We start from the raw sequence: 16,702 nt of genomic DNA, 5'->3' as shown, positions 1-16,702 counted from the left end.
ATGTTGCCATATAAACCATAATTTTCTCTATGGAAAAATACAAAGGAACTCAAATAAAAGAATAAAAAATCCCAGCCTTGTAGCATGATAGCAGTCGAAACACAGGCTTTTCTGCATATGTTTTGAGAATGTAAGCAGATTGCTCAGCACAGGTTTTTTCTGGTCCTTTTCTGACGTTCTTTGTAAGTTTTGCCTGGGAGTGAAGTATAGAAAAATGCATAGTGTTGTTATCCTTTTAAGAGTAGGATGGCTATTTTATCATATATTCCCAGTTTAGGGAATTTTGGTTTAAAGGCAAGTGGAATATTGAGCTTTTCAGGTATTTTGAATCTAGAAAGTAGAAAAAATACTTTGATCTACAATCATGTTCTTGTATATAGTATTTGAAAGTCGATTTAAACCTGATTACTTTGGTAATTAAAATTATTGAATGGGAAATGCTGCTTCTGGAAAGCAGACTCAGCCAGTGGTCTGAGATGCAGTGGCTGCATCTCATTTGAAGGTCATCAAATGTGTTTTGTAAGGAGATGACCCTTTAGCTCTCAGAACTTCTTCTGTAATCACTATGCAGTGATGTTTCATATTGCTGGATTTCTGTGTAGGGAAAATATTTAAAATATAATTTTCTTTCGCCTCCAAAAATAAGAGGATAGTATTGGTTTAATTTCATTTACAAAATATGTTTAAGATCAGCTATCTTTATGTAATTTATTGACCATTTCATTTTATTTCCTAAGAAATTGAAAAAGGAGAGATTAAGTTACAGTAGAAATCTGAAGAACTGGTAAATATGAGGGTGTTCTCACTCTTCTCTTTTCTCTGCAGTACTCTTCTCTTAATTAAGATCCAGCCAGATCTTTTGTTCTACTATTTTGCTGATGGAGCTCATCTTGAGATGTAGAAAGAGCTCCTACCAAAACCAAGCAGTAGGAAGTTAGTCTTTAATCCAGGTTTACAAAAGCAATTTTGTTTCTTTTTTGGCAATTCACTTCATCCTTCTAATGCAAGGTCACTCTCCTACAGACTAAAATGTCACCTTCCAGCTACAGTATGCCATGAAGAATTTCCAGGTGACCAAAGGCCTGAAACATGGGTGAAACATTTTAATTACAGAAATAAAAATAATTTACCAAGAAGTGCTTAAAATTTTTCTGAGCTGCTTTTTCTAATGTATGACTGTCCATTTTGCTCACAGCAGGCAGACTGTATTCATATAAAGGTATTGAAAAAAATTCAGAATTTACTATGCAGAAAAATGAGATTCCCTTTAGCTTTTCCAAATGCTGTGTGCATAATTGAATTTTAATAACTATATAAACCTCAAATTTTGATGGCATAAAATGGACAGCTGTGTAAGAGGTGATAAGAAATTATATGCTATACTGTTATTTTTATTTAAAATATGATGCCACTTTACAGTATTGTGTTTGCAGTGCTCTACTCTCTACCACCATAACGTCTCATTATTAGTAGCAATGCAGTCAGTGAGCTAGACTTCATTTCTATCAGAGGCTTTATGGGACTTGTTTTTCATAAGGCAGAAATGGCAAAATTCCTGAACTTTACCTGAAACACAGCGGTGAGTCATGGCTGCACGTTACTGCAAAACTGGTAAGAGGACAAATATTCATTGAGATTAGAAGTAACAACACTTTAAAACAAGAAAAAAACCCTAAAAATCATATGTGAGATAAAATTCAGCATCTGATAATTGTTGTGATTTTGTCAGGGATCACATTTTATTAAAAATTAATTTTGTGCCTGGTCTAGGGGTATGCTGCATGTCATATGGTAAGATTTCCTGCATGCTAGGTTGAGAGAGAAAAAAAATTAAAAAGGTTTTTCAGAAGATTTAGAAATAAATATCAATACTCCATTTACTAAATGAGAGACAAATATGCTTCATATGCTTTCATTAGTTCCTTTTGTTGAACTTTTTTTTTTCTCCTGAAATACTGAGTAGGCCTGAGAAAGCCTAAGGTCAAAATCCCCATTAAAACAGAGAAAAACATCTCTCACACATCATCTTTTAGAGACTTTCACTTTCTAGTGAACATCAGCATGAAGCTAAAGCATCCTATAGAACAGAATGTCAAAGAGCCTTTCACAGGCATCCAAGTCCCAACCATTACTTGCTGCTTTGTGTAATTTTTAGTTTTAGCAATACAAAATTCTTGAGGTGAAAGCAATTCCTTCAGGACTTGGATCTCTAATGGGATCAGTGTGCTTTAAATGAAAAGTCCTGGCAGTCTAAAAGAAAATATGACGGAGACTTTTGTTTTCTGTGAAATGGGGGCACATCTTTAATAATAATGGATGTAAAACATAGGCAAATTAAAAATGAGACCTGTATCAGATATTTTTAAAACTCCACAAAGCCAACCAATCAAATAAAACCCAAAACAAACAACAGACATGAAAGTGCATTAACTGGGCAGCAATGTCTGTAGAGAATCAGAGTACATGCACATTTTTTGCTGAAAGGGAAAACTCAGCTTACACAGAATAGAGCAATGCAAGAAACAGCTCTGACAGTGATATAGAGTTTATAACTTTTTGTGGAATTAGAGACAAGAAAGGAAACATTCTGGGGCAGGCAAGGTACCTAAAGGAATGATAAGACCTTTGCCCTGTCCCTTTTCCAAGGCATGTGGAGGCTGTTAGTACCTGGAACAGTCCAGCATTGCCTCACAAGGTTTGTTTCATAGCTTGTCCCAGTGTCCTGCCTGTGCCTTTGATAGTTATGGGTCCACAGAGGACACCAGTGGCTCTTTGGGCAGCCAACACTCAATTCTGATGAGCTTTCTATCTAACTGAAACAAACATGTTCCATAGGTACTTCACTGTGCTGTTTGGTTAGCTGATATGTGTCTTTTCGCATATCAGAGAAGAGAGAAGAGAGCAAAAATGAAATTTTGGAAGATCCTTGGTGAAAAATGTTCTACACTTAGATCCTTAGAACAAAGTTTGTTTGGAGGTAACATCATGTTGTCGTAGTTTCAGACTGAGAGGAACCATTCCTTGTACAGGGAGGTGTGTAATGGGTACAGCGCACATTTTGAAAAGCCGGTGGTTTTGCTCTTCATCATTCTGTACTGCCTGCGATACAGACAGGAGTCTGGAATGGATGCTGAAGTGTTTGGAGCCTGTGAGTGTCTCACAAAGTCCAGGAACAGAATTTTCTGGCCATGTGGAACTGCCCTCTTTTTTCCCTGATGAAGTGAAGGGCACCTCCTGCTGTATTTCCTGCTTGTGGGCAGGAGAGCTGCCACAGAGTGTTCCCCACGGCAGCCATGGAATCCCTGGTAAAAGGGATCTCTTACCTTTCAGATCAGCTACACAGCATGGACCCTTGTTGTCTCATGACTGGCAGAAGGAGCAGTGACTTCTGGAGGAGGAAATCATAATTCATTGGAGTGTCTTCTGTTCTCAGTCTAGGCATAGGCTGCTGTGGCAAGCACATATCTCTCTCTCACACAGGATTTTTCATAGAGGTGCACAGAGAGAAGAAAAAGAAAACAATTTCTATTTCTGCTCCTTGTTTTTCTCATGTAGAATGTGTTTGGAGAATTGTTTACCTGGGGTGATTGCTTGATTGGATTCTGGTGAGAATTGTTTGAGCCTGATGGCCAATCAGATCTACCTGTGTCTGGACTCTTGAGAAGAGGGTCATGAGTTGGTAGGGCGTTAAATATGGTAGTTAGAGAAAGTAGGTATGTAGTTTTAGTATCTTCCTTTATATAGAATATTAATGTATTATAGCACAGTTATAATAAATAAATCATTCAGCCTTCTGGAGCTGGACATCATAATTTCTTCCCACTGGGTTTGCCTGCATTTTACATTAGGCTGCCATTTAGAAAGACTGTGTTTTAGAATGAGTGGTACTTGGTGAAATTGTGAATAATTCAGAGCATTTATGGTGGAAAGTGGGGACAGGAGAAAAAGAAGTTTGGAATTTTTTTGCTTCAGCTGGAGTTTGGCGAGTAGTTAATGGCTAAGAAAGAAAAATTTCGAGCTGGAGACAATTTCTGATCAACTGGTACAAGGCAACCTGGCTTTATTCAGGAAAATAGGAATTTAGGAAAACAGAAAAAACTAACACAAGGTAGAAGAAAGGTGAATGCCTTTATTTTCTGAATAGCATTTGTATTTTCTTGATGATGCATGGTGCAGGAAGAAAATTTCAGGCAAGCCTGAAAAATACAGTAACCTTATTCTGCCTTTGACCAGAGCATGGCTGTGTTGCAAAATTATTGAGAATGACAGGTATCAAAGGATAAAAATATTTTTCTAGCATTTTTTTCTTATGATTAAATAAGAAAAACAGTCTTGGACAACAATTCTACCTTTAGTGATTGGTTAATTACAAACTTGAAACTCTAAACTCATTTGTGGGATGATACTCATCAAATTCCTTTTAACTGACACACACAAGTTCAAAAATAGCACACATTTAGATGAGGACTAAAACCCTTCTGCTTTCTTACCCATCAAACATTTGAAAGCATGTGGGTTGTAGAAGATGAAGGATATCTGAAGTCATTAGGGTTCCCTTCTGTACTTAAATGATTTAGTAATAAGAGACTCAGTATGAATTAAGCTTTTTACTACAGCAGAAGGCATCTGGGGCAGTTAATTTTCTTATTTTGTGTTTCTGCTAGGACAACTTCTCTGGTGGTTTATAGGACTCATCTCTACAAAGACAAGAAGTCTTTTAGTGTCCTTGATCTTGCATCCAGAAACTATTGTCCAGCATGTCTGTGTGCCCCTCAGGGGAGTTTCAACAGCAGGGTATGATGATTGATTTTGGTAGTATCTCTACAGATTCTTTAAAACTTTCATTTCTCATTTTTTCAAGCTAAAGTGGTGGGATGAAGGTAAAAGTATTGCAGTAGCCTTCTGGGATAGGAGAGGTTGAGAACTGGATTGAGAAAGAAGGGTTTCATTCCTGAGGCAGTGGAAGATTAAATGTCATAGAGAGATGGTTACTGAACTCCACTTGTGTCACAATAATGTTTCCCATTTGCAGATAGACATGCCCTGCAAATACTTCAGGTGTGGTGTTCTTACTTTTAAAAACTAATAATACAAAATGTTTTATCTCTGGTGTTCCTCTAGGTACCTCCTTGGATTTGTTGTAGCTAGAATTGCGTCTGTGCTGTGGAGCTGTGTCTCCTTCAAGCAACTCTGGGAGTGCCATGTGGCTTTTGTTCAGGATGTCTTTCTTTTATGATGGATGGGAGAGGGACTGACCTATGTATTGGCATGTGGGAAGCAGAGAACTGGCTTTTGTACCAATGGAGTGTTGAAATGAAGCCAGGCTACATGGCAAGACTCGAAATTTGGAAGTTTTTTCTTCATATAAATATTAATATATGTAAAGGAAGCCAGTGTATCGACACTGTTACTCCATTCACAGCGCTGAGTCGCTTGTGTTACACGGTCAGCCTTGTGTGAGTCACTGATGCCCCTGCAGACAGTGCTTTGAGGAAAAAATAGTTCCTGTAGATGAGGAAGTACTATGAGAAACATCAAGATGTTGAACAAGATGATTCCAGGACACCGAATATCCAAATGGTAAACATGACACTATAATGTGAATCCCCATAAAAAACATTCTGTAACTTCAACCATTCACCACAGTTGCCGCAGTTCAAGGGGTTGCCATAAAAGAAGACTAGAATGTAATCCTTCCACAATTTTAATCCAACTGAGGAAATCCAAGGTAGATGCTTAAAAAGTTTCTAATATCTAAAGAGAAAGTATGCATAGATTATTAATATTTTAAATTATTTATATTTATGAAAATCATAGGGCTCCATATGGTTGCAAATACAGAGATTTTAAACAATTATGAAGACTTTTGTCAGAAACTCTGTGGATTATTTCAGTTTTTGATAGCCTATGAGCTAACAGATATTGACTAAAAGCAACACTGGGAGAAAATGAGGCAGAGGAAAAAAAAGCTAAGGTTTTTGTTTTTTTGTTTTTTTGGGTTTTTTTTTTTGTAGTTATGTTGAGGGGGAATTTTCAGGGGGAGCTGCTTTGATGGGAACATTTTGGAAGACATGCCCCAACTGTGTGCTGAGTGTTGTGTCCCATTAGACATTAAATATGCTAAATACAATTGGGATATTCAATTTAACTCTGTGCTTTACCTAAGGACTCTCTGAAGAATGCAGTTCTACCATTGATTTTTGCTGCCATGTGACCATCTGTGTGGCCATGAAGGAAGCAGAGATGAATCTGAATGGAAAAAAAAATCAATTATTTTAAATAATTTAAATTTAAATAATTTACATTTAATTTGCTAATTTTAAGGTGAACCAGTTTACTTTCATTGGCACAGGAGCCACTGTGATGTAAAGCAGGAGATGCTGGGAAAATGGGAGTACTTTTGTGGCAGTGCCAGTTTCTGCTGTTTTAAAATTACAGCCTGAGAACTTAATTTCCACTAGTTCAGAGAAGAACAACATTTACAACAGAATTTACAGGCTTGAGCTATAGAGGTGGCACAATTAAAAAGTCTGTCAAGATTTCTATAGCAAAGACCTATTAAGAGGAATCTCCAATTGCTGGTTAAAAAAAATGGTTTGGGGCAATATTACATACTTATTGGCTGTAGATACTAATTTTTTAAATTTATTTTTTCAACCTATTTAAACTTTTATTTTTTTCCATGTTTGAAAGAAATGGTATTGCTTTCTGTGTTTATTATTAACACTATCTGAACTGCTCTGGACATTAGGCTTTAATAGTATGCTTTAAAAATTCAAACTGTTCTAGTTTTGATCTTTAAAGAAGAGGTCTATAATACTACGGATTTGCACTTCTTGTTAAGGCATGGTTTATGCTGAGTATATTCTGCATATCACATAAAGCATGTATCACTGATACAGTGCAGGAGACTTTACATATGATCTCATGTTTCAGGTCATTACTCAAGCACAGGGCAGAAAAAAGGCTGACCTGAAGATGTTTGCTGTGACAGAGCTATTGCATTATCAATCAGAATGTCCCTCCACAGGACACATTGATTCCTTACACACCACTTCAGTAATCACCACTTTGGTGATTTAATGAACTGATTGTTTCATGTCAAGCAATTCTGAGAGATTAGGTTTTATATTGCTGCAGTAGGAATGTCAAAAGCAGGTTGAGGAATATTTTAGCTAATCTGCCTTATTTTCAGACCTCTGCTTGCATGGTGCTGGCCTAGCTTTCACGGTGAAGTTTGACAGCCAAGAACTGAGTTCCTAAAGGCTCTCCAGCAGCCAGGCTCTCCCACTGCTGTGAGCAAGCAGGGAGGGTGATGGACAGCAGGCAGTGAGTTACAGCAGTGCCAGTGCTGCCTCTGCTGAAATAGAAGGTGCATTTTCTTTGTCTTTTTGGTCTCTGTAAGTGCCATAAATCTAGGCAGTCTTGGTGTGCTTCTCCTCTGCCTGTGCAGGAAGGAAATGGCAAATGTTGATCAGTGAGCTGAGGGATTTATCCAAGATCACCAGCATGGAGGTAGGATTTGGACTGGGATCTCCCAGGGCCTGATGATCTTCCTCACCACTAAGGCATCCTCTTGACTTAAAGATTACCAAGATGACTTTGTTCTTCCCCCAAGTGAAATGCCTGACTTGCTTATCATTTCTGGCATTTATCTCCTCTTTGCTATCTTTTGCCCCTCTGGCCACTGAAAAGAATTCTTGCAGACAAACAGAGTTATTTTGAAAAAGTGAAGGGAGGTGTAGAAAAAAATGCAGTTCACTTGCTCCTTTTTCTAGACCATACGGGCAGCTGGGAATCCTAGTCACCCCTGAGAGTAAAGACCTTGCTTTATTGTTATGACGTGAGTGTTTATTATTGACTTGCACAATAGCTATAGGAAAAATGATGTCTTTTTTCCCTGTGGAGCCACTGTTAATTTGCACACATCTAATGTAGGTTCATACAGTGTCTCAAGTGCTAATTTGTATCCCACTGATTATAAAAAAGTCTGGACGAGTAGATCAGATCTAGACATATTTATAGTTAAATAGGACACTTACTACCTGTCATATATGATACAGTTCTGACACCATTAATGTTTTAAGGGATCAAAGAAAGCTTTCAAGGGAATTAGATTTACCTTAAAATCCACTAATGCTATAATCCATACAAAGATGAGCCCTTAATTTGAATGCAGAGAGTTACAATACTGATCATCATCACTGTCCTATGCTTCTACAAATTATCTGATAGTTTGATGTACTTTGCTTGGGAATTTAAATGTCACTGTATCCATTTAACAGATGGTGGAACTATAGCACAGGGTTTGTGAAACATATCTAATTAAAATGAAAACTGCTAAATGGATGGGTATCCATTTATAGAGCCTTGATAAAAAAGGTTATGTTCCAGTGTATTTAGTTAACTGCAGTGGTTAGGATTCCAAATATTCTAAAGTGTTATTTGAATTCTGTAGATGTAGTTAAGCTGACATTCTCACATTGTAGAATGGCTCCTGTCTAAAAGAAGGGACCCTTTCTTTGTCTCTCAGACATATGGAGAAAAAGGAATGTTTATGCTCAGCTTAACAAAAAACTGCATGAGAGAGTGTTGAAAGTATTTTGGATTTGTTCCTTGTATGACTGTTCTCTAATAAATTACTTGGATCAGAAATGGACTAGTTGCTTTTATCTGGGGTAGTGTAGCATATCTGACATTTATGTGTTTGATTAGCCTTGAAGAACTAATTTTTTTAAGAGTGCTAGCATTTTTAATATTAGATTTAAGCCATGCCTTATGGCAAATAACAGTGTTTGAGCATGATAACATAAATGTTTTTCTATTCCTTAAAGATAGAGTACTTAATGTAATTGATAAACTAAATGATACCTAGCATTCCATTGTAATGCTCTATTTTACATGTAAATTGTATTTTGAAGCACCATATTTTTTCTCAATTGTGATTAATATTTGAAATGAAGGGGGAGGGTTGAGCAGCTAGTTTGTTTTTAATGATACATTCCTCCTTTGGGAAAGATTAACTATGCACATTGAATTTAGCAATTTACAATCAGTTGTTGAGTTGTCCATGGAGACCAATTCTGTTCCTTCAGGAGAGTTTGTCAGGTTACATTGTGCTCTGTTTCTCTAAAGAAAAGAAGTTCTTATGTCTCTATCTGTGGAAAAGGTAGTAAATTCCTTGCTACGATTGGAACTTAAATAAATCTAGCACATAAAACTAAGCTGTAATATATTTGATGGGTGGAGAAAAGACAGAAACGGGGAAGACAACTAATTCAAAACATGCTCTTATTCTGTGTGTGTTTGGTTTTCATGTCAAAATTTCAGATTGTGTTAAGTGTTGGGTGCTCATTCCTATTTGCCTGTCACATGCCCTTAGCTGGTCTTTAGCTTTTTTTGTTGCCCTGTCTCTTCCTCCTCTTTCCCTTTTTCAGATTGTACATAGATATTAATGGCTTGACTATTTTGCTAAAAGACTTGTTTGTTGTCTTCTGAACCTCTTAATCCCACAGGAGAAAGTGGGAACGTGCAGTAATATCTAGCTTAATCTTTGCGAGGGGAAAAGAATGTGTGCAAACTGGCTATTCCTGTGGGAAATTATGGTGGATCCTTGCTAGCTGAATCTTTTTTTGTATGGAGTCAGTACCTCACAAAATATTTCAGATTAGTGGGGAAACACTTGTCACTTGGGAATGCTGGCCCTGCTGGCTGGGTTCTACTTTGGGAGCGGGAATTCTAGCAGAGAGTGCTGGAGCAGTGGGATTTGACAGTGTGTGGGCTCAGAGATGCTGCAGCCTTTTAAAGGTTATTTGGTGGGAGAGTTTAATGGATAGTGATCAAGTGCAACAAGATTTACATATTCAGTCAGTTTAGCGTGTTGTGCAGTGGTGTAATGGCCTTTCTTCATTCCAGCACAAGAAGCAAAAAATGGTTTCCTAACAGAGTGAAAGTTGATGCTCCTTCTCGTGCCAGGTGTTGCACTGTGAGTGTGATCTGTAGTGATGTAGTGGGTGTGTGGTTTGATTTTGGCTTTTTTCCCTAAAACTGTGCTGAGAGCTGGCATTTGAACAAGGAGTGATGATGAATGAAAATGCTTCCCATTCCTTTTATTAAAAACTACTCAAAATTAGCACTGTGTATGTGGGACTGATGGAGAATGACAAATTCACCAACCAAACGTTTGAACTCTGTTAGAAAGGACAGCATATATTTCTACTGACTGAAAGAATATCATAAATGTAAATAGATCTGCTAACCTCTGTTCCCTTGCCTGGGTATTGACTCTCTATTTCACAACTATGAAAGTACTCGGTTGTCAAGTGAATCATATGAAGTACAAGGGAGAAATAACTTTTTTTTCCCCTCTCTTTTCCCCCTCCACAATTTCCAAAATTGCAGCCACAGGAATAAGTCTTCAGGCTGGCCTCACCCTTCAGGGACCTGGAGCTTGAACCAGGGGACACCTTATGGATGGGAGATGACGGCAAACAGAGATGGAAGAGACTACTTCATCAGGTACGTGGGCAGTATGAGCTGTGCAGTGTGGGGCACAGCACGGCAGCCCTGCTCTCAACGGTATCGCCTTGGAATCCTAATTCCTGCTTCAGCCCTACACGGATTATGGTCACTGGTTTGATTCATGGCACACGAATAGCTCAGACTGTGCTTTCTGCTCTTTGCTTTGGTACTTGGTTACTTCATTTGCTCAAGAGAATGTTCATAATATAAGGACCTGTAATTCTTTGAGAAGTATAAGTAAGGTCATTAACAAAAGATGAATAAAAAATAAAAAATGTCATGTTTAAAGAATGAGGCAGGTCAGTTCTGACTGAGACTTCCAACTCTCCTCCATGTTGATGCCTTAGGATTTAGCTTTTATATTTTTCAGATCCTGTACTGCTTTAGTGTACAACTCTAAAACTCCACAGCCTGTCAGCTACTGTTCTCCTATTTATTCAGACAAAGCAATTCCTCTCTAGGCCTGAAACTCAAGGACACCTTATTGTCTCAGGCCCAGAGAGATGTAAACAACAGTGAAGGGGGTGGAGGGGGACAAACTTGGAGTAAATGACTTCATTACCTGAAACTGTAATTGGAGGATTAACCCCTGATATGGAAATAGACCAAACTTTTAACTTGTGACTCTTTTCCATCTTGGGTAAAAACCCCCAGAGTCTTTAGGTGTGCCTACTGGCCCAAGGTGTACCTATTGAAGGCCTTTAATGAAGACACACTTTTATACTCTTAATTTTGTCTAGCCTCTATTTTAGGTAGCTGCTCCAAGGCATCAATGTGAGGTCTTTAGGTTTGTCTAATATATTCATTATACTGGTAATAAGAAAGTGTATGTTTGGATCCTGTATAGTAAATATACTAATTCTTAGCTCTCCCATAGTTTTTAGCTCTGGTTTAAAAAATAAATATCAATATGTATGATATAATTGTAAACATAATTGGCTTTTCTTTTCCCATTGTAAACTGTGCATAATTATTTTTTAAAACACTGAGGTGCCTTGGATAGAACACATTTTGCTGTTCTAGCAAATGTACTCTTAGGTGGCTTTGGAACTTCTTCACTAAAAAGGGGTGATGGTAGTGGGTTAGCAGAACCATTGGCTGCTTGGCATTCTTTTCTTTAGCTTTCATTTCATTTTTAAGGTTAGCATTTTGATTCTGTTCTTGTGAAGTTTTGGGTTTTTAAATTATTAATTTTTGTCTTTATCAACCTATTTAGAAACTTGCAGGTACTTGAAAAAGTTGTGGATGAGAATTAGAATTCTTTTAACACAGAGTAGAAGGATCAAACATATTTTTAATTGACTATTAAAAGTCTTTAATTCTCTCAAGATCCTTCAACTGCAAAAAAATAATTGTAAAGCATAAGGCTGAAGATCCCTGTAACTGTGCTTTGCTTCCCTAGCCCTTTTGCCCACAGGGTATGCCTTGGCTTCCTAGGAGGCATTTGCTTTCAGAGCCAAAGCAAGATTTGTAGCAGCCTGGTGACCTGAAGGCTTTCAAGATTTATAGCAATTTCAGACCTGTCCAAATTGGAACAAATTTTCTGGGTTAATGAGGGCTCAGAAGCTGACTTTGAAATGTTGTTTTCTTGCTTCAACAAGTATTTGTCATGCTTTGGATGTCTGAAAGATGGGCAGTGTGAAGCTGAATGCCAGGCACAATATAACTGTATTAGCATAGGTTTTCTGCCTGAGTTAATTAGGCTTGTCAAGAAATAAAGGTGACCCTCCAAAGTGCTGTGCAGATGTGAGACTGTTATTTCTGTTACTCATGTTAGTGAAGATACCTGCACAACTCATTCCTATTTTCTACAGACTTGGCATGTTTTTGCCTGTGTGAATGAGATTCATTTGAAGGATTAATATCCTGATTATGAGGAGAGGTGCTACATTTGATTGCTCCTCTTTTCTCACTGGTCACATAACGGGATGCTGCACTTGTGTAGCTGTGAACAGCTTTAGCTTACAAAAATCAGTGTCGTAGTACTCATTAATTTTGCAATTTGGGAATGTTTACTAATCCTCTGTAGCTAATGATTAGTTTGTTTATTTTTTTGGAATGGCTTTTAGTACCCTGAAGTGCCACGTCCCTCTCTTAAATTGAGAAAACTGCATCTAAGAAAAAAAATCCATAACAGGGAGTGCTAAATTATGCCTTAAGTAATACGAGGTCTGTGGTTGTTTTGTTGTTGGGGTGGTTGCTTTAGGTTTTTTTCTCAAGCTCTTACAAGGTGCTTGTTTTTCATTCTCTTTTGGGTTCTGGTCTTTCTTCCATTTTCCTCTGCATGTGGAGAGCAGACTACATGGAGAAAAATAGTCTGCTCTGAGAGTTAAAGGGCATGAGGCCACTCTAGAAGCCTTTGATGTTTTGTGCCAGACTTTCCAGCCCACTGGAATCTCTGAGCATTTTCAGGTGCAAGTTGAACACTGCTACATACCTGCACATTGTGTGGTTTATAGTACATATTCCTACAGTACCTATTCATACAGTATTGAATGTTTTACAGCAACAGCATTGGCTGCAGCATGTGCACAGATGTGCTTCCAGAGTAGTAATGCATCTTACATGAAATGATGCTCCTCAGGAATGCAGTACTTCTGCAAAAAGCCAGTACTTTTGGAAACAGAATGAAGTCAGGAAACCATTTGGAACCACGTACTGCTGCAGCGAGTCACCAGCCATCCACCATTACTAGGGAACATCAGCCCAGGTGGTACTGCAATGTGACTGGGTTGTTCCATTAGATATATCTTGGTTTTAGAAGAATTACCAAAGACTAAATAGAACCAGTGACTTGCCAGTGATTCCTCTGTGGAAGTGTACATAGTGTTTGTCCTTACAGTGACTGTTATTTGGCAGAGAAGCTCTCTCTGGCTTTCAAAACAACTGTTTTTGCAAATACTTCATGATACTATATAAATAAAAACAGAATTTCATTTTCTTTCCTTCATTTTCATACCTAGATTTTAGGAATGAAATCGTGAGATGATTGTTGACTGTTATGACAATAAAGACAGGAGAGAGATCAGCGAGATAGCATTTTTATTGTCTCTAAGGCTTTTTATAGCCATGCAGATTAACAAATTGCATCACACTGAAGGAGAAAAAGCAATTCAAATACTTTGCTTGGTTTTGATTAAAGATGTATAACCAGGTATTATCACAATGAAATGTATGTGTGAGTTCTGTACAAGGAAGTAACATAATTCATAGCAACTTTAACTGCTTTTTAATTAAATAATTTACTTTGTGCCATATGTACATATCCATTAAACTGCAAGGAGACATATTGTAGTTTTGAAATTGTGGGAGGAAGAGAGAATCCAGGAGAATCTTCTGGTGAAATGTAATTATATAGTGTTGGTGCAAATACTTTGAGGCATGAATGGGAAGACATGTTTATTCTTTCTGCTGAAGCAAATTTGATTTCTTTCAAATGTCTGAAAGCCCTTATGACATAAGCTAATCAGGGGCAGCTTCCATCGCCAGGCAGTGCTTTTGTAAAATTGTGAGAAGAATCTCTTATCAAAATATTTTCAGATGTTGCCATCAATTCATTATCTCTTCTGTACAGGGTCATTTTGCAAACCTCTAAAATATTTTTTCTTAAGTTTAGGCCATGGTTCATAAAAGTTTCAGAACTTCACCCATTCTCTTTTAACTTGCCCCTTTTACTTGAAATAGGATTATGATATAAGTAGTATAAGTAGTACATTTCAGTATGGGAGGATGGCTATCATCTAGAATTCTCCCAGCATGTTTCTGTATTCCACAAGCTGTATTAAACTGGACTTTTAATATGAAATAATTTGAATATGGTATATTTAACCACTTTAAAGTCCTAAGTGTTTTATTTGCATCTATTACATATGCTGTGTAGTATATTATTATGAGAAATTCTGTAATGTTAATTCAAATAAAAGCATGACACTTACTAAAAATGGCTTTGTGTGAATATAGTATTCCAGAGAGATAGTATGTGGAGCAGAAGGTTTTGGCTGATTTTGTATACAAAAGGTTTAGCCTCATGGCAATTTTAGGTCCTTATTTTTGCCACTGCTGTGATCTTACTGATTTTTGGACCTGTACATTTTTGTCCTTTCCCTTTTGGAATTTTTGCTGCTTGTCAGATCTAGAGGAAGTTGATAGAGGGAAATAAACAGTCAAAAGCTAATAAAAAGTCAATCCTGTGGAGAAAGCAATAAATTTTATGTTGGTTTTGCTCTAAGCCAGTCCTTTCCATGGTCTGAGGAAGTTGCAGAATGGTTTAGCATGGAAGAATCCTCTGAACGTCAGCCTGTCCAGCCTTCTGCTCAGACCATAGATATTAACAGGTGATGAACATTGCTGCCACACTGAAATATCTGAATGGTTTGAGAATAGAGTTCCAACAGTTTTATTGTCTTAAGCTGCCCTGCAACTGCACTTTAAGGTGCAAGTTGAAGCAACATTCACTGCCTTCAAAAGTCATACCTTTTTGATTCCTATTGCTGTTTAATTCCTAAGGAATGAGATACTTTGATATTCTCATGGATCTGCTTTCTGTCATTCAAATAAAGACCAGAGAATATGAAATAAAATTAGCTGAAAGGAAGTGTAGCCCTTCTCATGTGAACTTAAAGTCACACTGATTCCACTAAGGTGTAGTTAGTTATTAGATTCTCAAGATAGAGGGGTCTGTTAGGTCAGTTTATTGCCATATCCTAGTTTGCAAGAGGTGCTATTGGTTATGTTTATTTTGCTTTATTATTTTTATTGATTGTGTTTACTTATTCTTGCTATTGCCTGCGAGGATGATGGGGTCTGTCTGTGTTTCCACTTTGGTTTGCTCCCTATTTGACTCCAAGGACCCTGACCATCTGTCCTTTGTGCCTATTAGCTTGCTTCTGTGCTCCAGTCTGGAACAAACTGAACAAACAGTTGGGATCCCAGGCACGAAATGAAAGGAAGCACACCCAGAGATCAAAGCCTGCAGCATTATTACTGCTTGGCTTGAACCCATGGGTCAATCTTCAGAATACACAGCAGAATTGGGAGAGTACTACTTGTCAAAAGTCTTTCTAAATTTTATTTATGTTAATATGATGTGGTTGCTAGGGCAGTTGAAATGACTAAGTGACCCACCTAGCAGATGAGAGAAACTCTGAAGATGTAGGCTACCTGGACATCAGCAAAGTCTTTGCTATTGTCTCCCATGACATTCTCACGGAAAAGCTGGCAGCCCACATCTTGGACAGTGCTCTCTTGACTGGATTAAAAACTGGCTGTATGGCTGAACCCAGAGAACAGTCCAAGTAAATGGTATCACATGCAGTTGGAGGCCAGTCCCTACTGGGGTTCCTCAGAGCTGGTACTGGGCCAGTGCTGTTTAATACCTTTATTGAAGATCAGGTTGAGGGGATCAAGGACACCCTCAGTATGTTCATGGACAACACTAAGTGGGGTGGGAGTGTTGATCTGCTGGAAGGTTTGAAGACTCTGCAGAGGGATCTGGACAGGCTGGATCAATGGGGTGAGGCCAGTAACGTGAGGTTCTGTTGAGTAATACATTCAGTGCAGGTAGCTCGGCGTGCAGCTGCAGTGTGAGCTGCAGATCCAGCTCTATGGGGTGGGAGCTGGCACTTCAGGCTGTGAACTGCCAACTCTGCATAACAAAGGGCACGGCACAGGGCCCTATGGCCCAGTCAGTTGACTGGACACTCAGAGACACAGCAGGAGCCAAGGATCCCAGACTTCCCTGTGCTTAGACTGTAAGGATATAAAAGCCCAGGTTTCCTTTTTTACTGGAGTCCCTCCTCAGAGGCATCCAGCTCAAGTTGTTATTTTGTTATTGCACCATGATTAAATTATTCTAAGCATCAAGGCCTGTGAGACTCTGCTATGGGAAACTTGGGGTCGAGCTTGTAAGGAAACCTGGTCTGACTATGAGTGTGGGGTGTGTAGCTGTGAAGGGGCCTTGGTCCCAGCTTAGGTGGTGTGAATGTGACAGACTGACTCCTGGATTGTCAGACAGGTTGAACAAGTCCAAGTCACTGGCTCCTGCACTTCAGTTACAGCACTCCCTGCAGCACTACAGGCTTAGGGAGAGTGGTTGGAAAGCAGGCCAGTGGAAAAGGACCTGAGGGTGTTGGTTGACAGCAGGCTGAACATGAGCTGGTATGTGTTCAGATGGCTGAGATGG

General features: G+C 38.4%; 1 protein-coding gene across 7 annotated transcripts in view; it reads left to right on the top strand.

Annotated features, from left to right (window-relative positions):
• The window catches only part of FRMPD4 (FERM and PDZ domain containing 4), a 297,516-nt gene that overhangs the window by 175,372 nt on the left and 105,442 nt on the right, over positions 1 to 16,702 (top strand). For all 7 annotated transcript variants that reach the window (XM_068180064.1, XM_068180066.1, XM_068180069.1 and 4 more), the window contains exon 2: positions 10,402 to 10,518. In XM_068180064.1, the coding sequence (XP_068036165.1) occupies positions 10,402 to 10,518 (117 nt within the window). The remainder of the gene's footprint in view (positions 1 to 10,401; positions 10,519 to 16,702) is intronic.

The sequence above is a fragment of the Anomalospiza imberbis genome, chromosome 2 (genome assembly GCF_031753505.1).
Source record: "Anomalospiza imberbis isolate Cuckoo-Finch-1a 21T00152 chromosome 2, ASM3175350v1, whole genome shotgun sequence".
Lineage (NCBI taxonomy): Eukaryota > Metazoa > Chordata > Aves > Passeriformes > Viduidae > Anomalospiza > Anomalospiza imberbis.
This window is presented reverse-complemented; position numbering and strand designations above follow the sequence as displayed.